The sequence below is a fragment of the Podarcis pityusensis genome, assembly GCF_964106645.2.
Source record: "Podarcis pityusensis genome assembly, chromosome: 14".
In the NCBI taxonomy this organism is placed as follows: Eukaryota; Metazoa; Chordata; class Lepidosauria; order Squamata; family Lacertidae; genus Podarcis; species Podarcis pityusensis.
Window position 1 is genome coordinate 50655713 of NC_138039.1, and position 17832 is coordinate 50673544.

The following is a 17832-nucleotide window of genomic DNA, read 5'->3' on the forward strand; positions in this document are numbered from 1 at the left end:
TAAAACCAATTTGATCATTTCTTAAATATGAATATTTAACTTGTACTTTCCAAATGCAGGTATTTCATATTTACCTTGAAAATAAAATGCTCTAGTTCATCTAGCAATTGTCTTGCCTTGCTTAAACCTGTCAGTCATGGGCATTTTATTTTGTGTGATTCTTAGATTTTGTGGCTGGAGAAAAGCAGAAAGGAGGGACACTTGAAAGAAAAACAAGACAATTGTCCAGTAAGCAGGTATTAAAGCTGAAACCCTATACCCACATGCCTGGAATCACTCAGTGGTGTTCACCTAACAAACCAGCATGGTTGCTTGTCCACTATAATGGACTTTGTAAGAAAGAACCAATATGGGAATGGGAGAGAATGAAAACTTGCCAAGCATACAGTATGACAAAAAGATGCAAACTTGGTTGTAAGAATTTAACATTCTGATCGGGGAGGGGGAGCCACCATGAAGAAGAGGAGGTTAAGGGGTGATATGATAGCCATGTTCAAATATATAAAAGGATGTCACATAGAGGAGGGAGAAAGGTTGTTTTCTGCTGCTCCAGAGAAGCGGACACGGAGCAATGGATCCAAACTACAAGAAAGAAGATTCCACCTAAACATTAGGAAGAACTTCCTGACAGTAAGAGCTGTTCGACAGTGGAATTTGCTGCCAAGGAGTGTGGTGGAGTCTCCTTCTTTGGAGGTCTTTAAGCAGAGGCTTGACAACCATATGTCAGGAGTGCTCTGATGGTGTTTCCTGCTTGGCAGGGGGTTGGACTCGATGGCCCTTGTGGTCTCTTCCAACTCTATGATTCTATGAAGCCCACAGTGCCTTTCCTTCTCATTTCCCCACAAACAGATTTCTCGCTTTCCCCCCTTTTTGCTCTAATCCTAATTGTTGCATGGGGGAGGGAGAGATAATGAATGAGAGGGAATATGGAAAAGTTATGCCGCCCCTGGTGTAATTAAATATTGAATGGCATTCAACCAAATTTTACTCTTAGTAGACCCATTTAAATGATGGACATGACTAAGGTCAAATGGCCATTTGTATGGGCCATTCACCACACAAAGCTTTTCTGCACTGGGCTTCCCATCCTCAGTGATTGAATTGAGGGTTTCACTGACAAGAAATCATACTAAATACATGGTGATGTCCTAGGACAGGGGTCAGCAACCTTTTTCAGCAGGGGGCCGGTCCACTGCCCCTCAGACTTTGTGGGGGGCTGGATTGTATTTTGAAGGGGGGGGGGATGAACGAATTCCTATGCCCCATAAATAACCCAGAGATGCATTTTAAATAAATGTACACATTTTACTCATGTAAAAACACACTGGTTCCTGGACCATTCGCGGGCCGGATTGAGAAGGTGATTGGGCTGCCTCCGGCCCACGGGCCTTAGGTTGCCTACCCCGTCCTAGGATTTAGATCAGGCTTCCTCAACCGCGGCCCTCCAGAGCTTTTGAGACTACAATTCTGTCATCCCTGACAACTGGTCCTGCTAGCTAGGGATCATGGGAGTTGTAGGCCAAAAACATCTGGAGGGCCGTGGTTGAAGAAGCCTGATTTAGATGCATCCTGTAGTTTAGGAGATAGATTGCCCTGAGTTCTTTCAAAATCTTGTGTCATAAGTTTGAGATTGGGTAAGAGATTGGAGAACTATTGGGTCAAGAATTTAATCATGTTTTGCCCTTTCTCCAAAACTGTTACTGCATGTGCCCCAAGATTTAAGTGGCACATGTGATTTTCCAAATCCTCCAACTGAAATGGTGTCTGTAGTGTCTCAGCGCCATTGCCTCCACATCCAGGTCAGCAGCAGCAGCAGCAGCAGCAGTGCAGCTGTCAAGAGGGCAGAACCACATTGACCATGACTGCTGCACACATCTGGCAGGAGCCTCCTAATTTGCTGTCAGACTTCTATAAACAGTTAATAAAAAATAATAAAATTTTATTTATATCCCACGCTCCCCAGCCAAAGCCGGGCTTAGAGCGGCTAACAACAGTAAAATAACACAACATTCTCAGTCAAGCCATATAATTGGGGGAAAGTAAAATAATTGAGCTTTTTTTTATTTTTTAAATTATGCCACCTCCATTTGATCTGAAACTATATAAGAAAATCTGGAACAAGGTGGAGCAGATAAATGTGAAGGAAGGAACTATGTTGGGATGGATGAACAACGCAACTTCTGGAAGCATTGGCCACACAAAAAGAAGTCATGTTGTTCACCTGTATTCTATTACTATTACTATTATTATTATTATTATTATTAATTGAATTTATACGCCACCCTATACCTGGAGGTCTCAGGGCTCAAGACTTGCCACAGCTCTCTAAACTTCAAAATAAGATTGCTCTGTATCCTAAATAAGACATTTAGATTTTTATTTCTCTCTTTTAGGTTTAAGATGGAACTATGGCTGCGTTTTATGTAGCAGAATGAGGAGCTCTGAGACTAAGCTGCCACTGCTGTCTGATGATGCCACCACCATATTGAAAACCAGAAGAAGTCTTTGAGCATTTTTTTCCTGTAAAAAGTATTCACCTGCAGATGGAAGGACAGTAGAAAGGTGATCTAACTGGCCTTAGTTCAGTGGTGGAGCACATACTTTCTTTCACTTTAGCTTATATGCTGCATTTGATAATGTTAAACCAGGCTTTCATTGAGCTTGAACTGATGCTTTTAAAAGTGCAAGCCAACCCATATTTTTTTTTTTAGTTGTAACTTATACTCTAGTTTTTTGGGGGGGACGGGGGAGGGGGGGACCAAACTGGCTTTTAGCTGGTTTTAAGCTGAACTAAAAGCTGAAACTTACACCAGTCTGATTTTACAGTGACTTAAATCTAAACACTAAGCTTCTTTTTGATTCCAAACTGACTCTCCCACTAGCCAGGCCTGTACATTGTGGAACTACATTAGCAGAGGCTGACTATTCTTTTGTATTTACCCCTTTTCCAAAATTGGGATTTAGTCTAATTTCCTGGTTTATAACGTGGCTGCTCAGGATCTCTCTGTTTTGCTGGAGCTGAAAACTAGATTTCTACAGGCTTTGTCTTACTGAGTTCACCACTAGGATTAAGCTACATTTATAGCTTCATTATAGCTCCTCCATGATAATATGACAGCAACAATCGCAGATATCAATGGCTCTCAAAGTGAACCATTCACAGTGGGATCAGGAGTTAAACAGGGTTGTGTTATTGCCCCAACGCTCTTCATTATTTTCATTGCCATGATCCTACACTTTGTCGAGGGGAAACTCCCCACCGGAGTAGAAATCATATATTGAACAGATGGAAAGCTCTTCAAACTGAGCAGGCTGAAAGTAAGGTTACCGTAACTTCCGTCATAGAGCTTCAGTATGCTGATGACAACGTAGTGTGCGCACGCTCAGAGGATGACCTCTAAACCATCCTAAATATCTTTGCAGAAGCTTACAAAAAATTTGGCCTATCACTCAACATCCAGAAAACCAAAGTGCTGCACCAACAAGTACAAAATAACCCCTCTGCAGCGCCACAAATCCAACTCCATGGTGTAACGTTGGAAAATGTTGATCACTTCTCCTACCTGGGCAGCTATCTTTCCACAAGGGCTGAAATTGATGCCGAAATCCAGCATCACCTGAGCTCTGTGAGCAAGGCTTTCTCCCGACTGAAGGGCAGAGTGTTTGAGGACCGGGACATTCGCATTGTTTACAAAGCTATTGTACTACCAACCTTCCTGTATGCTTGTGAAACATGGACCACTTATAAACGCCATCTCCAAGTCCTCGAAAGATTCCATCAATGGTGTCTCCAAAAAATTTTACACATCACTTGGGAAGACAGGCGAACAAAGATCACCAGTGCTGAAGCAATGATTCTTCAACATCAACTTCGTTGGACTGGTCATGTTGTGCGGATGCCTGATTATCATCTTCCAAAGCAACTACTCTATTCTGAACATAAAAATGGAAAGCATAATGCTGGTGGTCAACAAAAGAGGTTTAAAGACTGTCTCAAGGCAAATCTTTAAAAATGTAGTATGTGGGAAACACTGGCCTACGAGCGCTCCAATTGGAGAACAGCCTTTACCAAAGGTTTCATGGGCTTTGAAGACACTTGAACTCAGGACGCAAGGGAGAAACATGCTAAGAGGAAGGCATGCTTGGCAAACCCTCATTGCGTGTCGAGACCCTGCAGTCACCCCCTCTTTGAGAAATAACTCACACAAGGACACGGATATTAGGTTTATGTTATTGGGCAAATTTGGCCACAACTTTATTGAATTACAGAATGTGAGCAGTATTGGCTTAGGCATTGATTGGACCCGACTATATCTGACTTCTGCCCGCTGCGCAGGAAGTCTGGTAAGGGTAAACCACCAGTAGGAGGAGCCCTGTCGATGCAAACAAACTCGAGCTCCCCCTGGTGTTCCCGTCGGAGTCGTGTCATGGCCCTAGCCCCTGACTGGGCTTTGGACAAGATCAACACCCCCGGATTCCTTTAACGGAATACCCTTAAGCATGGAGGGGCAGGTGATGGCCACACCTCCCCTCCCCCACACAAGGTCAAACAATGCCTAACCGCAACCCTAACAAAGTTGTGATGATTGCTACGAGGTAGGTGAAAACCAAGTGACCAGTGCCAATCTGCCAAGTGGAAAAATTCCTACCAGGCCTCTTGGACAACCAAGGCCACCAACCGAGGTCCATAGCAAGGCCAGTGCCTAACCTGCAAATAGGGAGGGGGGCCGGGTGATTGAGGAAGCAAGCCAAAGAGGAAGTCCTCTGGCTCGCTCCCCAATTTAAACTGTCCCAGCCACGCCCCCCCAGCAAGCGGATTGGCTGGCTGGGCTCTGACATGGCCGGGATCCCCCGGGCAATGGGGGACAAAGTCCCCCGCCCCTGGTGGGGAGTGGATGGCCACACGGTCCACCACAACTCCTCCCCACTGGGAAGTGGAGCGGATCTGTGATCAACTCCCACCTGGAAACCAATGTCCCCACTGTGGAAGGACGTGTGGATCCAGAATTGGCCTCCATAGTCACTTACAGACTCATTGTTAAAACCATGTTTATGGAAGACAATCTTACTCGGCTACGAGTGATCACCAAAGAAGAAGATAGCTTCTTTACTTTGCTGAATAAGTAACTAAATGTGTGGTACAGTGGTACCTCGGGTTACATACGCTTCAGGTTACATACGCTTCAGGTTACAAACTCCGCTAACCCAGAAATAGTACCTCGGGTTAAGAACTTTGCTTCAGGGTGAAAACAGAAATTGTGCTCCGGCAGCGCAGCAGCAGCAAGAGGCCCCATTAGCTAAAGTGGTGCTTCAGGTTAAGAACAGTTTCAGGTTAAGAACAGATCTCCGGAACGAATTAAGTACTTAACCCTAGGTACCACTGTACTTGTTCAGCTGTTTAACTTGGTTTGTACCTTGACCGTTTGTTACTGAACCTGAGATGCTTCATCAACTAAGGCTATTCTCTTGCTAAATTGCACACCCCCATCACTAAATTTATATCTCTGACTTGTTTTCCACAGCTGTTAACTTGGCCAATTAGATATTGGGAGATTCTGATCTATTGCATTTCTTCAATACACTTCAAGGCAACATGTGTGGATTTTTAGGCAGTGTCCAATCCAGGCACTAGCAGAGCTTCTTAGTTTCAGCAGGTCCGCCCTGTCACATGCCTTTGAGTTTAAGACATTCTGCATGTAAAATTGATCTATGAAAAATGCTAGTCCATGGACTTTTAGTTTCACATTTTTTAAAAAACAACCCATAATTTATTTTGACTACAAAAAGAAATTTAATTTTAAATACATTATTCAATATTAATTTAAAGTTTAACATGTTCTTTAATATAGTTTTTATTATTATTATTATTATTATTATTATTATTATTTATTTATTATTTTTGTCTTACTGTGTTCAAGGGATAATCAGGTTTACAGAGAAGTAAACGGAAAAAATGGCTACAATAAAAGAAGATGGCAGGACTTCCTTTTAAGATTTAAAAGATAATTTTAATATGCACCAGACCACATTTTCCTAAGCATTTTGATATACATTTCATTGTAATATGTAGGAAACTGAAAACCTATCAAGACCAGAAATCTAGTCTAGAGAGATTAACCTGCTTTGACTTTTCAAGTTGCTCAGTGAAATGTCTTCTCCCACATTCCCATATGTAGCCAAAGGCAGATTGCCTCCAGTGTCCACATTGCTGTGGTCTCTTCTACCTCTTTGTCTAGTTCTCTCTTGAGTTACCTCGAATACAGTAAGGCTGCCAGAGAGCTAGATGAATAAATGGCCTCCTTGGGTGCTCACTGTCTTCACAGGAGAAGAAGTGAACCAGTTTTTCACTTATTTGCTCTGAGAAATGGCAGAATGATCTCACAATTTCTGTCACAGTTTCTCTACTTTAAGCTTCCTTCTCACCAATTCCTTCTAGAGACAGAGCAGACAGGGCCCCAGCAGAAGCTAACCTTAAAATAGGAGAGGAAACACAAACTATCCATTCATGCTTCTTTAGCCCCATCCTAACCACAAACCAATTAATTAGATAGAGTCTCTCAAAAACTGTCTAAAACTACTTTAAGGAAAATGATGTGGACAACATAAAAAAACCCTTCTCTGGGACACAAAGCTGTCACCAGAGGAGCCTGCACAGAAGGGAAAGCATCCCTTAAAAAACAAACCTCCGCAAAAATTTGCAAAATAGAACAAGATATCTTGGCCCTCTCAATATGCTGCAAATAAACAGGAGCCAAAAACTCATTACTGACTCACTAGAATTCAATAGAACAATGATCAACATCCTATACTCAAAACATTTTTGCAAAATGGAGGGAAAAACTCCAGACTATTAACAAGCATGTGCAGGAAACAATCACTCAAAACAAGAATACACTACATCACCAAAAAAAGATGGCAGCATAACATTCTCCAAAGAAATGACCTCAGAATTTTACTCCAATCTATACACCTCCCACAATCTGTCTGAGCAGGAAATTAGAAATTTTCTAGGAAGACTGACCATGCTAACCTGAAATGCAGAGGAACAAGAATGAATGGACAGTCCTATCACCCTGGAGGAAATAGAGATGGTCCTCAAAAACCTGAAACCACACAAAGCTCCAGGCCTGGATGGCTTTACAGCAGAATTCTACAAGAAATTCAAAGAAATCCTGATGCCTTACATGATCCGCCTATTTAATGACATCATAAAAGGGGGCCCCATCCATAAAACCTGGACCTCCTCCAAAACAGTCTCTATCCCAAAACCACTGAAACATACCTTCAAAAGTAGAATCATACCATCCAATCTCTTTGATAAATCAAGACTACAAAATATTCACTTCAATCTTGGCTAACTGCCTAAAAAATTTCCTACACAAATTAATAGCCCCAGACCAGGCTGGGTTTGTCCCTGATCACAAAATAACAGATCCCATTAAGAAACTACTGAATCTGATTGAACACACATCCTCAAAGCCTTTGATTGTTTGGAACGGAAATATCTAATAGCAGTATTAATGAACTTGAAGCCTCAGCAAAATGCAGAACCAGCAGCATGGACCACAGCAATCCGAAAAGGCACAAAACAAGGATGCCCACTGTCTCCCTTCCTATTCATCCTGACTCTGGAACCCTTAGCAATTTGACCCTGGGCAGCTCCCTGACATCAAGGGAGCTGAAATAAAAGGTAAAACCTGTAAATTAGGGATATTGGCAGACAACCTGATGGTAATGGCACCAGACCCCATAAACAGCAATCACCCTAACCAAAGAACTCAATCCATTCACAATGGTGTTGGGCTCACAGGCAAACTTTGCAAAATCTGAGGTTATGTGTGCCAACATCCGCTCCTCATGTCCAAAAAGAATGCACCAACATCACAAAGATAAAACTTTGCCCCACCAAATTCAGATACTTAGGGGTATAAATAACCAAAAACCTCAACAAACTATACCTCCATAACTACAACTCCCCGGGGTGAGAAATTAACAAAAACCTGAAAAAGTGGAACAATACCAACTTCGCCTTCTCTGACAAATTAGCCATGATCAAAATGATCACCCTCCAAAATTAACCTACCTATTCCAAACCTTCCCAATTTTGATTCCCCCAACCCTACTTTGTAAATGGCAGAAAAAACTACACTTATTTATTTTCTCACACAAAAAACCAAGAATAAGCCCCAAATACCTGCGCCTCCTCTCCTCAGAAGGAGAATGGGGAATTCTCAATATAGAACTGCCCTACATCGCCAGCCAACCGCAGCACATAATTCCATACATGCTAGAAGACAAGACGGAACAATTGGTACACTTGGAGAGAGACACAATTGAAAACACCCCCGTCACAGCGCACCCATTCCTCTAAAACAAACTAAGGAAAATCCTCACAGTGCTAAACAGGTTCACACAGTCCATGCTTAAAGCATGGAAGGAAAAGGTAGGTAAACTGTCCCCAGCCCCACTAACCCCCCCCCCCCCCAGCTCACTATCCACTATCCCAAAACTTCTAAATGAAACCTTGGCGAGCCAAAGGCTTATACCGCCTATCAGACTTCTACAAAAATAATAAACCCACACCAACACAAGAAATACAAGACAAACTAGGGGACACCCAAATACCCTGGCTAGCACACTACCAACTGTACGCCTTCTTAAACAACCCAGCAGTAGGAACAGCAGCCACTAGGCCCGTGACCACCTTTGAAAACCTTCTCCTGGCACCAAAAGGACATGGCATGATGATATCCACAATATACAAAATACTGCTCCAGAATCCCTCTCATCTCAATCAAAAAACAATGGGAGCATGGCATAGGCTGCGAAATAAACCCTGCCCAGTGGACTAAACTGGTCTAAACCTCCCTTGAAATCCATGTCAGCCAAAAGAAGAGAACTCACCCTGAAACTTATCTATAGACGTTACCGAACACCACAGAATTGGGCACTGATACACCCAGGAACATCACCAAAATGTTGGAGAGGTTGCACCTCTACAGGCACATATCTTCACATGTGGTGAGATTGCCCCAAAATCCAAGCCTTTTGATAGCAGTCCTATAGGAAAAATGCAAAATAACTAGACAGGTATTAGAAGCCACCCCAGAACTAGCCCTATTGAATATTTTCTAATACAATAACACACACTCACACTGCAAAGAACTCAACAGCCACCTACTCTCAGTAGCCAGAAGCATCATATCTAGACAATGGAGGGACCTGTCAGGAGTGGAGACGGACCAGTGGTACGAAACTGTATGGGAAACAGCCTTACTAGAAAAGCTAACCATCAAATTGAATCTAGCATGGGACAAAGAAAAGGGGATGCCTCCACCCCAGTGTGACTCCTTTTTATTACACAGCCGAACAAAACAACAACAAGAACCCACCCACAACATATGAATTGATATGGCTAACTTGACCCAACCACCCCTCCCCCTCACACACGCAAACAAAACTCCCTGCAGTCAACTGAAGGCAAGCAACCAGGCCCTGGGCCCCCACCTCTCTAATAAATGAATAGAAAGAGCACCGCACTCATGGGACACTGACAGGACACTAAGAATAAAATTTTATGACCCCTCTTCTCCCCCCCCCACTCTTCTCTCCCCCGCCTTATACTGTATACAGCATTAAAGTCTCACATGGATCTGTAGAAAAGACTTTATGATCTGAAAATAGAGACGATGTACGTACTTTTGTAACCCAAGAAAATATTTAATAAAAATCACCGTATTTTTCACTCTATAAGACGCACCCGACCATAAGACGCACCTAGTTTTAGAGGAGGAGAACAAGGAAAAAAATACTCTCTCCCTCTCTGCGCAGCGCCTCTCCAGCAAAGCAGGAGGAGAAATGGAAGGGGCTCTGTTTCTCCTCCCGCTTCGCTGAAGAGGCGCTGCGCAGTGCCTCTCCAGCGAAGCGAAGTCAGAACAGCAAGAGGGATCGCTGTGCAGCGAAAGCAGCGATCCCTCTTGCTGTTCTGGCTTCTGGGATAGCCGTGCCAAGCCTCTTCAGGGCAGGGGGAGCGTTCCTCTCGTTGCCCTGAAGAAGCTTTGCGCGGATATCCCAGAAGTCAGAACAGCAAGAGGGATTGCTGCTTTCGTGATCCCTCCTGCTGTTCTGGCTTCTGGGATAGCTGCGCAGCCTACATTCGCTGCATAAGACGTGCACACATTTCCCCTTACTTTTTAGGAGGGAAAAGGTGCGTCTTATAGAGCGGAAAAAAACGGTAATGGTAATAATAATAATAATGCTAAGTTGTGTGTGTGTGTGTTGTACAGATGGGGTGGGGGTGGGGTAGAGAAGCAGGTAGCTCTTGCTTAACAGCAATATCGTAATGGAAAAAGAGTGTGCTTGCATTTCCTCAGCTGTGACTATTAGTTCCATTAGCTACCTACACACTAGCCCCTATTCCAATGAGTCACTGTCACATACTGGTGCGATTGCTGCTTTTCTCAGCAACTGGATGGTACAGACAGCTGGCGGTAGTTGTTGAACACACATTGCATCACTTAAGTTGAGAACAACTAGATCATTGTGCACAGGAAACAGGACTTCCTACCTCTTCAGAAAGAACTCTGTGCACAGAATTTATTATGTGATTAACTTGATATGTGCACAGTCTGCACTCTTCTTATAAGGTGTTCCATTTATTTTAGGTTATTACTGAGGTTTTATGCTTACTTAAGGTTTTCTGTTCTATTTAATATGATTCATGTAAGTTCAGAGTTATACATGTGGGATTTTGGAAGAAGTATAGTTGGCCAGTGTGGTCCTGTTGGCAATTCTAACCCAGAAAAGGATACAGCCTTTTCTGTTGTGGTGTCCACTTGTGGAACTCCCTCCTGCTGGAAGTGCAGTCATTTCCCTTGTTGACACTTTAAGATCAAGTGAAGACATCTTGGTTTCTCTTTGGAGCTTTTCGGGGGAGGTGAGCTAAAAAGCTGTCTGGTCTACTGCAGTGGTAATTTTGTGATAATTTCAGTTTTATAGTTTTAAAATTTATGCTGTTACATGGTATGTTTTATTTATTGGAGCTTTGTATACCTCTGTGGGATCCTTTGGGGAGGAGGAGAGTCTATAAGAGTGTGGCACCACCCCAGGATGCTGGACTACATAAACCATTGGTCTGATCCAGAAGAGCTGCTCTTAGGTTCCTACTAATTTGCTCTAGAAGTGGAAATTGCTATAGATACTATTTCTGTGCATAGTGGCAATATGACCACCAGTTTTATTTGCCTATAAATTATCTTAATTGAAAAACACATGCTATCTGTTATCAGATTTTGAACAGTTGTGTGTTTGAGAAAGAGAAAGAATTAATTATTTGGTTTAGCCTTTATTGTGTTTTATTTGTATTTTTATAATGTTTCTAAATTATGAAGATATCTATAGCTTACATATTTTATATTAAGGGAATATTAAGGGTCCGCCCTTGGTTGTGGTGAAGAAAAGCAAAATATATAATCAATAAATTACTCCATATATAACAAAATAAGCATTAAAATAAACACTTATGTGTTGCCATGGGGATTTCACTGAGAAGACAATGATATGACCTTTATTGCAAAAAAAAACCATTTTTGATCCATCTGATTTGAATAATTGTTGCCTAATATCCCAGATCCAGGTGCTCTTGGAGGAAACTGATTTTCTAAATCTGTTTCAATCAGAGTTTAGGCCCGATTTTAGCACAGAACCTGCTTTGGTTGCCCTGCATAGTGACCTCTGTCAGGAGAGAAACAGAGGAAATGGGTCTTTGCTAATATTCCTCAACTCCTGAGCAGCTTTCAGTACCATTGACCACAGTATCCTTCTGGAGTGACTGTCCAATTTAGGGGCGGCTGGCACTGCTTTGCAGTGGTTCCAGTCCTACTTGGATGGACGTTCCCAGAGGGTGTTACTTAGGGAATGCTTTTCAGCCCCATGGAGCCTTCAATGTGGAGTTCCTCAGGGCTCATTCCTATCCCCCATGTTGTTTAACATCTACATGAAACCGCTTGGTGGGGTTATCTGGAGGTTCGGAGTACCAGAACTTCATTCTTTGTGCTTAATAACAAAGCAATAAAATACATTACTGTTAATATGAACTGGGCTACATAATTTGACAGTAAAGAGCCCTACAATGCTTGGCTGTTGCTGTTTTGTTTTGTTTTGTTTTGGTTTTTTTAATAAAAAGAAAACCTTTCCCCTAAATGAGTCTACAGTTTCACTCTAAATACTAGAGTGTGACAATGGCTAGTTTTATCTTGAAAGTAGTTGGTTTCACTGGGTGGTTTGGCCATGCCTTGGTGGAGAAGCAAAGCATAGTATCTTTCATGTACTGACATGACATATCATCATATTGCTCCTAAACTTGATTGTGATGCAACAAGGGGAGTGCAACAATGAAACAAGGACTGCTACCATGAGATAAATATCATTGTATACAGCATTGGGCTCTCCAGCTTGTCATCTCAATTACAAAGCCACCTCACACTTTTAATATGAGAAGCAGCAATCTGGGAATTGCTCTGGGAATAGTATTCACCATTCTCCTGATGATTGCTATCATTGTTATACTCAGAAGAGATTCCCTAACATGGCTGTACAGAAGTTTGGTGAATCTTCCCTCTCTGACAAAACAGACATCACCAGTTGCTTCTGAGGAAAACTCTAGCGAGACAGAAAGGCCTTGCGATGAAAGAATCAGTAGCTCTGCATTGGAAGAGAAAAATGATAGTGGTCTTCACACTTCAGCAGAGGCGGAAGGAAACTTGGAATCCAATGCAAGCAAAACATCCAGGCATGGACTGATAAATGAAATGATAAGATTGTGAGCCTACGGGCAAGGCCTGTAGTAGTAGTAGTAGTAGTAGTAGTAGTAGTAGTAGTAGTTTTGCCTGTTTTAATATTTCAGTAATCCCTACAAGAATTATCTAAGGTTGTATATGGAACTATAACCGTGGAACTCTTTCTGAATTGATTTATGCCTATGCTGCTTAAGTACAGGTATAGAGCAATCTTTCTCTGCCCTGCTGCCTTTAACTGAGACCTGTAAATACAGTGTGTATTTCAGAGCAGAATTTATTTTTGCAGTTTATTTTAACCAATCAATAACAATCTTGTGGGGTGGAAGATGTGAGAATGTGTGCATGATGGGTTTGGGTATGATAACATTGGCTAGAAATGGAACAATGACAGCGACTGCAGCAAGAATGCTTGAAAATGTATAATTTTCAACCTTTTCTATATAATGACTTTATTTTTCTCTTTCTAGATGGATGTCTTGTAGCCTGTTGCCAGATCCTGCCACTGCTGCACATCCAGCAGTACTTCTACATGATCCCATGACTCTTGATATGGATGCGGTCCTGTCAGACTTTGTTCGGTCCACAGGGGCAGAACCGGGTTTGGCAAGAGACTTGCTAGAAGGTAAGCTCAAGACTAATGGATCTCAGGAAATGATTCTTCATTATCACCATCATTTATTAGTGACTTTAATAAATAATAATTCATAAATATTAGCTTTCCTTACAAAAGTGACCCATTGCAACTTACAAGCACAGTATAGAGACTAAAATCGATTGTAGCAGACAAAAACAAATCAATAGGTTTCCTTCTCTCCATTCTGTGGAAAGATTCTTTTTTTATACACTCCTGATCCCATGATGTAGGACTTTCCTTCATCAGGCCAAGATGGAAGTTGGACTTTTATGAAAGATCGCTCTTTGGTTTTGATTCTGTTATCTCAGAGATCTCAGGAAGTTTCTTGGTTTGTTTTTTCACTTTCTTTGAGAACAACGTGGAGTGCTACGGAATGTGAATAGGTTCCCTGATTTAAAAAAAGTATGTACAAGTTTTAGCATTGATGGGTTTTGCTGCTCTGCAAGGGCTGAATGGCTGTTCCCGTTCACTGTGTTGGGACTTGCACAGACGAACTTTAAAGTAAGCTCTGTCCTCGTTTGGTGAGAAGTGGTAGTAGTGTATAGACAACACTGGATCCCCACAGAGAACATCTTAGATTGGACTCAATATTGGCAGTCCACTTCTGAAAAAGTATAGACTGCTACAGAAACTGTCCATAGCAATTTAGGCAACCAGTTCATGTTTGTGGCAAAGTGGCCTCTCACCCATTAAAGAGGCCCAATACTCTCTGCTGTGTTAGTACAGTGGACTATTTTGGCTACCCTTCTGAAATATTTGTGGTGCACATGTTTAATGTAACTATTGCTTTTATCACAGACTCTGGTAGATAATTATTTCAGTATAAAACCAGATTATTTTAGCAAATGTGATTAAAATTGATAATTTTGAAAACTTCATCTGAACTTTGCTGTGTTTTAGGAATTGAATGTGGCCCTTTAATGACTTCAAGTTTAATCATTCAGGCTTCAGTCCTGTGCCTTCTTGCCTGAGAGTAAGCCCCATTGAATTCAGTGGGAGGCCACTTTATGGTCACCTACAGAATGTGATGGGAGGTTGAAATAAAAATGAAAGGAAATGCAAACTGAATATTGCCATTTCTGATGTCAGATTTGTGTCCTAAATTCAAATTCCCAGTGGGGGGAACATTTCAACTTCCCAGGACAGACTTAACCTAGAAGTAACTATCTTTGGCATACCAATGTGTCTGACTTTTTTGTTTTGTATATTATTACTGTTAGTTATGTATAGGCGACTCCCCACTTACGCGGGGGTTACGTTCTGGGCCTCCATGTACATCAGTGAAATGCACGTAAGTGGGGAGCACCCTGGAGAATCCTAGTGGCTTGCGAGGAGACCCTCCGTAGAGGCAATAGAGGATGCAGCGTGTCAGGGCTGGAGTCAGACGCAAGTCAGCAAGCAAGGAGCAGACTTTGTCAGAGAAGTTAACTCTTTATTCAAATAAATGGCATACAACTCTGCAACACTTCCCAGTAACTCTTGCCCCTATAGAGCAATTGCTAGGACTGATGGTCCTTGCTTTCAACCCCCTCTAAGGCTCTTCCTCTGCTGGATGTTTCCGAAGCAGTCTTAAACTGTGCCTGCGCATCTCTAATCTCTGCTCCCCTCTACACAGCACTCTGTGTGGCCTTGGAGACAAGGGAGGAGAGGAGCTTGTCACAGTAGGAGAGGCAGGCTCCCTGTATTCTTCTGCAGCCTCTTACCCCATCTCCTTTGCTTCAGCCTCTGAGTCAGAACTGCTCCTTGTCACAGGCTCTCCCTGCTCACTAAATCCTGTTGCTCCCTCAGTATCTAACAACTCCTCCCACTCTTCTCCCTCTGACCTTTCCTCGGTGTCCCACCACCAATCTTTGAGCTCTGAGCCTTCCTCCTCTGGGGTTTCCCTTGATGGTTCTCCAGCTGGTTCCTCCCGCCACTCCTCATCATCCAGCCAGTCCCTGACACAGAGGGCTTTGTGGAGGCTGCTCAACCTCCCCACATAGCACAGCAGCAGCCGCTTCCCCGTGCGTCAGCTGAGCAGCCAAACAATGCCCTGCTGCGCCTCCAGCTGGCATGGAAACCCTCCCCAGATCCCAAAGAGGACATCCTCTTCCAGCTCTGGGGAAGGTCTCACAAGCCAGGAGGGCTCTCCCGGGTGCTCCCCACTTCTGGGTTCCACTTCCAAGTTCCTGGCACTGCAAGTGTGCATGGTTGCAAGCAAGTAGATTATGCACAAATGGAGAATTGCCTGCAATCAGCACTCTTGGTATTTTTGCCCCTGATTTAAGAGTTTACAAATCCTCTTCCCAGCATTTGTATATTGACCTGTAACTCATATATCCTCGGCAGAGTAATTGTGGTATTGGCACTTTGAGTCTGGTTATAATTTCTTGGGTTTTGTGAGGAAAGTCACATTCTAACAAACTTAGTGAAGAAATCACTATGATATTGCAGCATTTTTTAAAAAAAATAAAACATTAATTTTAAATGGCAAAAAGAGCACATTTGTCTAAATCAGCGAATGATACATTTGTTCTTTTTTGCGCTAAGCCATCTGTATCAGAACTATATCGCCACCTGCTACTTGGAATAATTATCACCCACCTCCAGCTTAATATATTGCTTAATTGAGGTAGGTTCAGTTTGCCACAAGGGAGCCTGAAGGACCACAGTCTGGTGAACTGACTCAGCATTAGTTAATACCTAGGTAATCCATCTTTGTATACCCCCCATGAGCACACACTTGATAGGCGCAGGCCCAGTTTTCCACCTACAGGTAATGGTGCATATTACCAAACTTTTCCGTGTATAAAACTAGGGGTTGTTTTTTTTACTAAAATATAATGTTAAAAAGGGGGGTAGTATTATTCATGGGGGCAATCTCCCCCATTTTCTTAATGTTGAGTCCACAAAAATAGAGGGTGTCTTATACACGGAGGCGTGTTATACACAGAAAAGTATGGTAAATCATGCCCAACATTATTCTGTTAGCTATTCAGGTGATACAGAAATCTTCTCCTTCTTAAGAAATGAATGTTAAAACTTGGCTAGAATTTGAACATTTTAAAGAAATTTGAGGAATGAAATATTTGCTAATAATCAGAATGTACACATTTCTAACATCTTAATGTGAAATGTTCCTTTTTGAATTGTCAGGAAACCTGTAGTTTGACATATATGTCAAAATTTCTACCTCCCTCAACCTACAGAAGTGGTTCATCTGTTTGATTGTTCACAACCATAGTTTGTGAATTGTATCTTCATTTACAAGCCATTAACTAATGTTCTTTTCTTATCCCGTATTGTCAACACAATACTGGCTTTCTGCCAGTCAATATCAATGAGAACTGAAAAGTGTGTCACCTTTCCAACATTTCCATATTTCATGTTCTTTTTCTGGTCAAGATAAATTGAAAATGCAGCCCTCCTGATTATTTTCGTAACCTGCCATCTGAAGACTTTGGGAATAGAATTTCCATTGTATTTGTCTAATTTGGGATCAAAATAAATTTAAAGTATTGAAATGAATCTAAATATATTAAGTGATTAATCAAAACATGTATGTAAAAGTGTGCTTCAAAATTATCAGATGCAAAACATTTCTACTTTTATTTTTTGCTTTTTAAGATGAAAATGTTCATTATAAAACCCAGAGCTCAGGCCATGTTATACACAAATATGTTCTGCATTTACTGTTCTCATCTCTTTATTTATTTTTTAAATTAAGCCAGTTAACATTTTAGGCAAAAGTTTCTGAGTCATAAAAAAAAATATTGAGCTGGAATAGGTGGTACAGAATGTTATACTTCTATTTTTCCCCTCTTATTCCTTTTGACTGTCAACAATAACATATGTTGTACTTGAAACTGCATGTTCATTCCATTTAAACACCCTGCAAAGTAATTTGGGAATAAATGTGCCATTAAAAATAAATAAATCCTGAGCTAATACATACTGAATAGTAGGACTGACTTCTGCCATAACTGAACAGGTTTTACAGTATCAAATAATGTTAAATTCTAACCAAACAGAGCCAGATTGAAATAATCAAAGAAAGATGGTTCCTCTTTTCATCATAAAATGCAGAGGTGACTTATTATTACAAGGCCCGTCAGTGTCGCATTTCATTCTTACAAGTCTTACACATAGAATATTCTCTTGCTGGTGCCAATAAAAGTCCTATGCAGTCCGTAGTGTATGTGCTTTCCCTGAGGTGTTTCTTTAAAAATAAAAATCTGGAGTGGCTATTAATACCTCGTGTTAAGATAATTCTAGAATGAAATGAAAGTAACATTTAAATAATAGTGACTGGGGGGGGGCAAACAACCTAATTGCCTGACGTCAGCCAGCTTTTTAAACATTGCCATTTAAAATAAATGTCAGCATCTAAACTAGTGTTAAGGATTGTCTCATTGTCAGCCT

At 41.7% G+C, this 17832-nt stretch overlaps 1 protein-coding gene across 3 annotated transcripts in view; it reads left to right on the plus strand.

Annotated features, from left to right (window-relative positions):
* OTUD7A (OTU deubiquitinase 7A) overlaps positions 1 to 17832 on the plus strand; it is a 129678-nt gene that overhangs the window by 55628 nt on the left and 56218 nt on the right. For 2 of the 3 annotated variants that reach the window (XM_080980707.1, XM_080980706.1), the window contains 3 exons: positions 166 to 236; positions 2394 to 2562; positions 13265 to 13419. In XM_080980707.1, the coding sequence (XP_080836833.1) occupies positions 13269 to 13419 (151 nt within the window). In that variant the 5' untranslated portion in view covers positions 166 to 236; positions 2394 to 2562; positions 13265 to 13268. Of the gene's footprint in view, positions 1 to 165; positions 237 to 2393; positions 2563 to 12496; positions 12791 to 13264; positions 13420 to 17832 lie in introns of those variants that run through there. The other variant, XM_080980708.1, reaches the window with a different exon arrangement.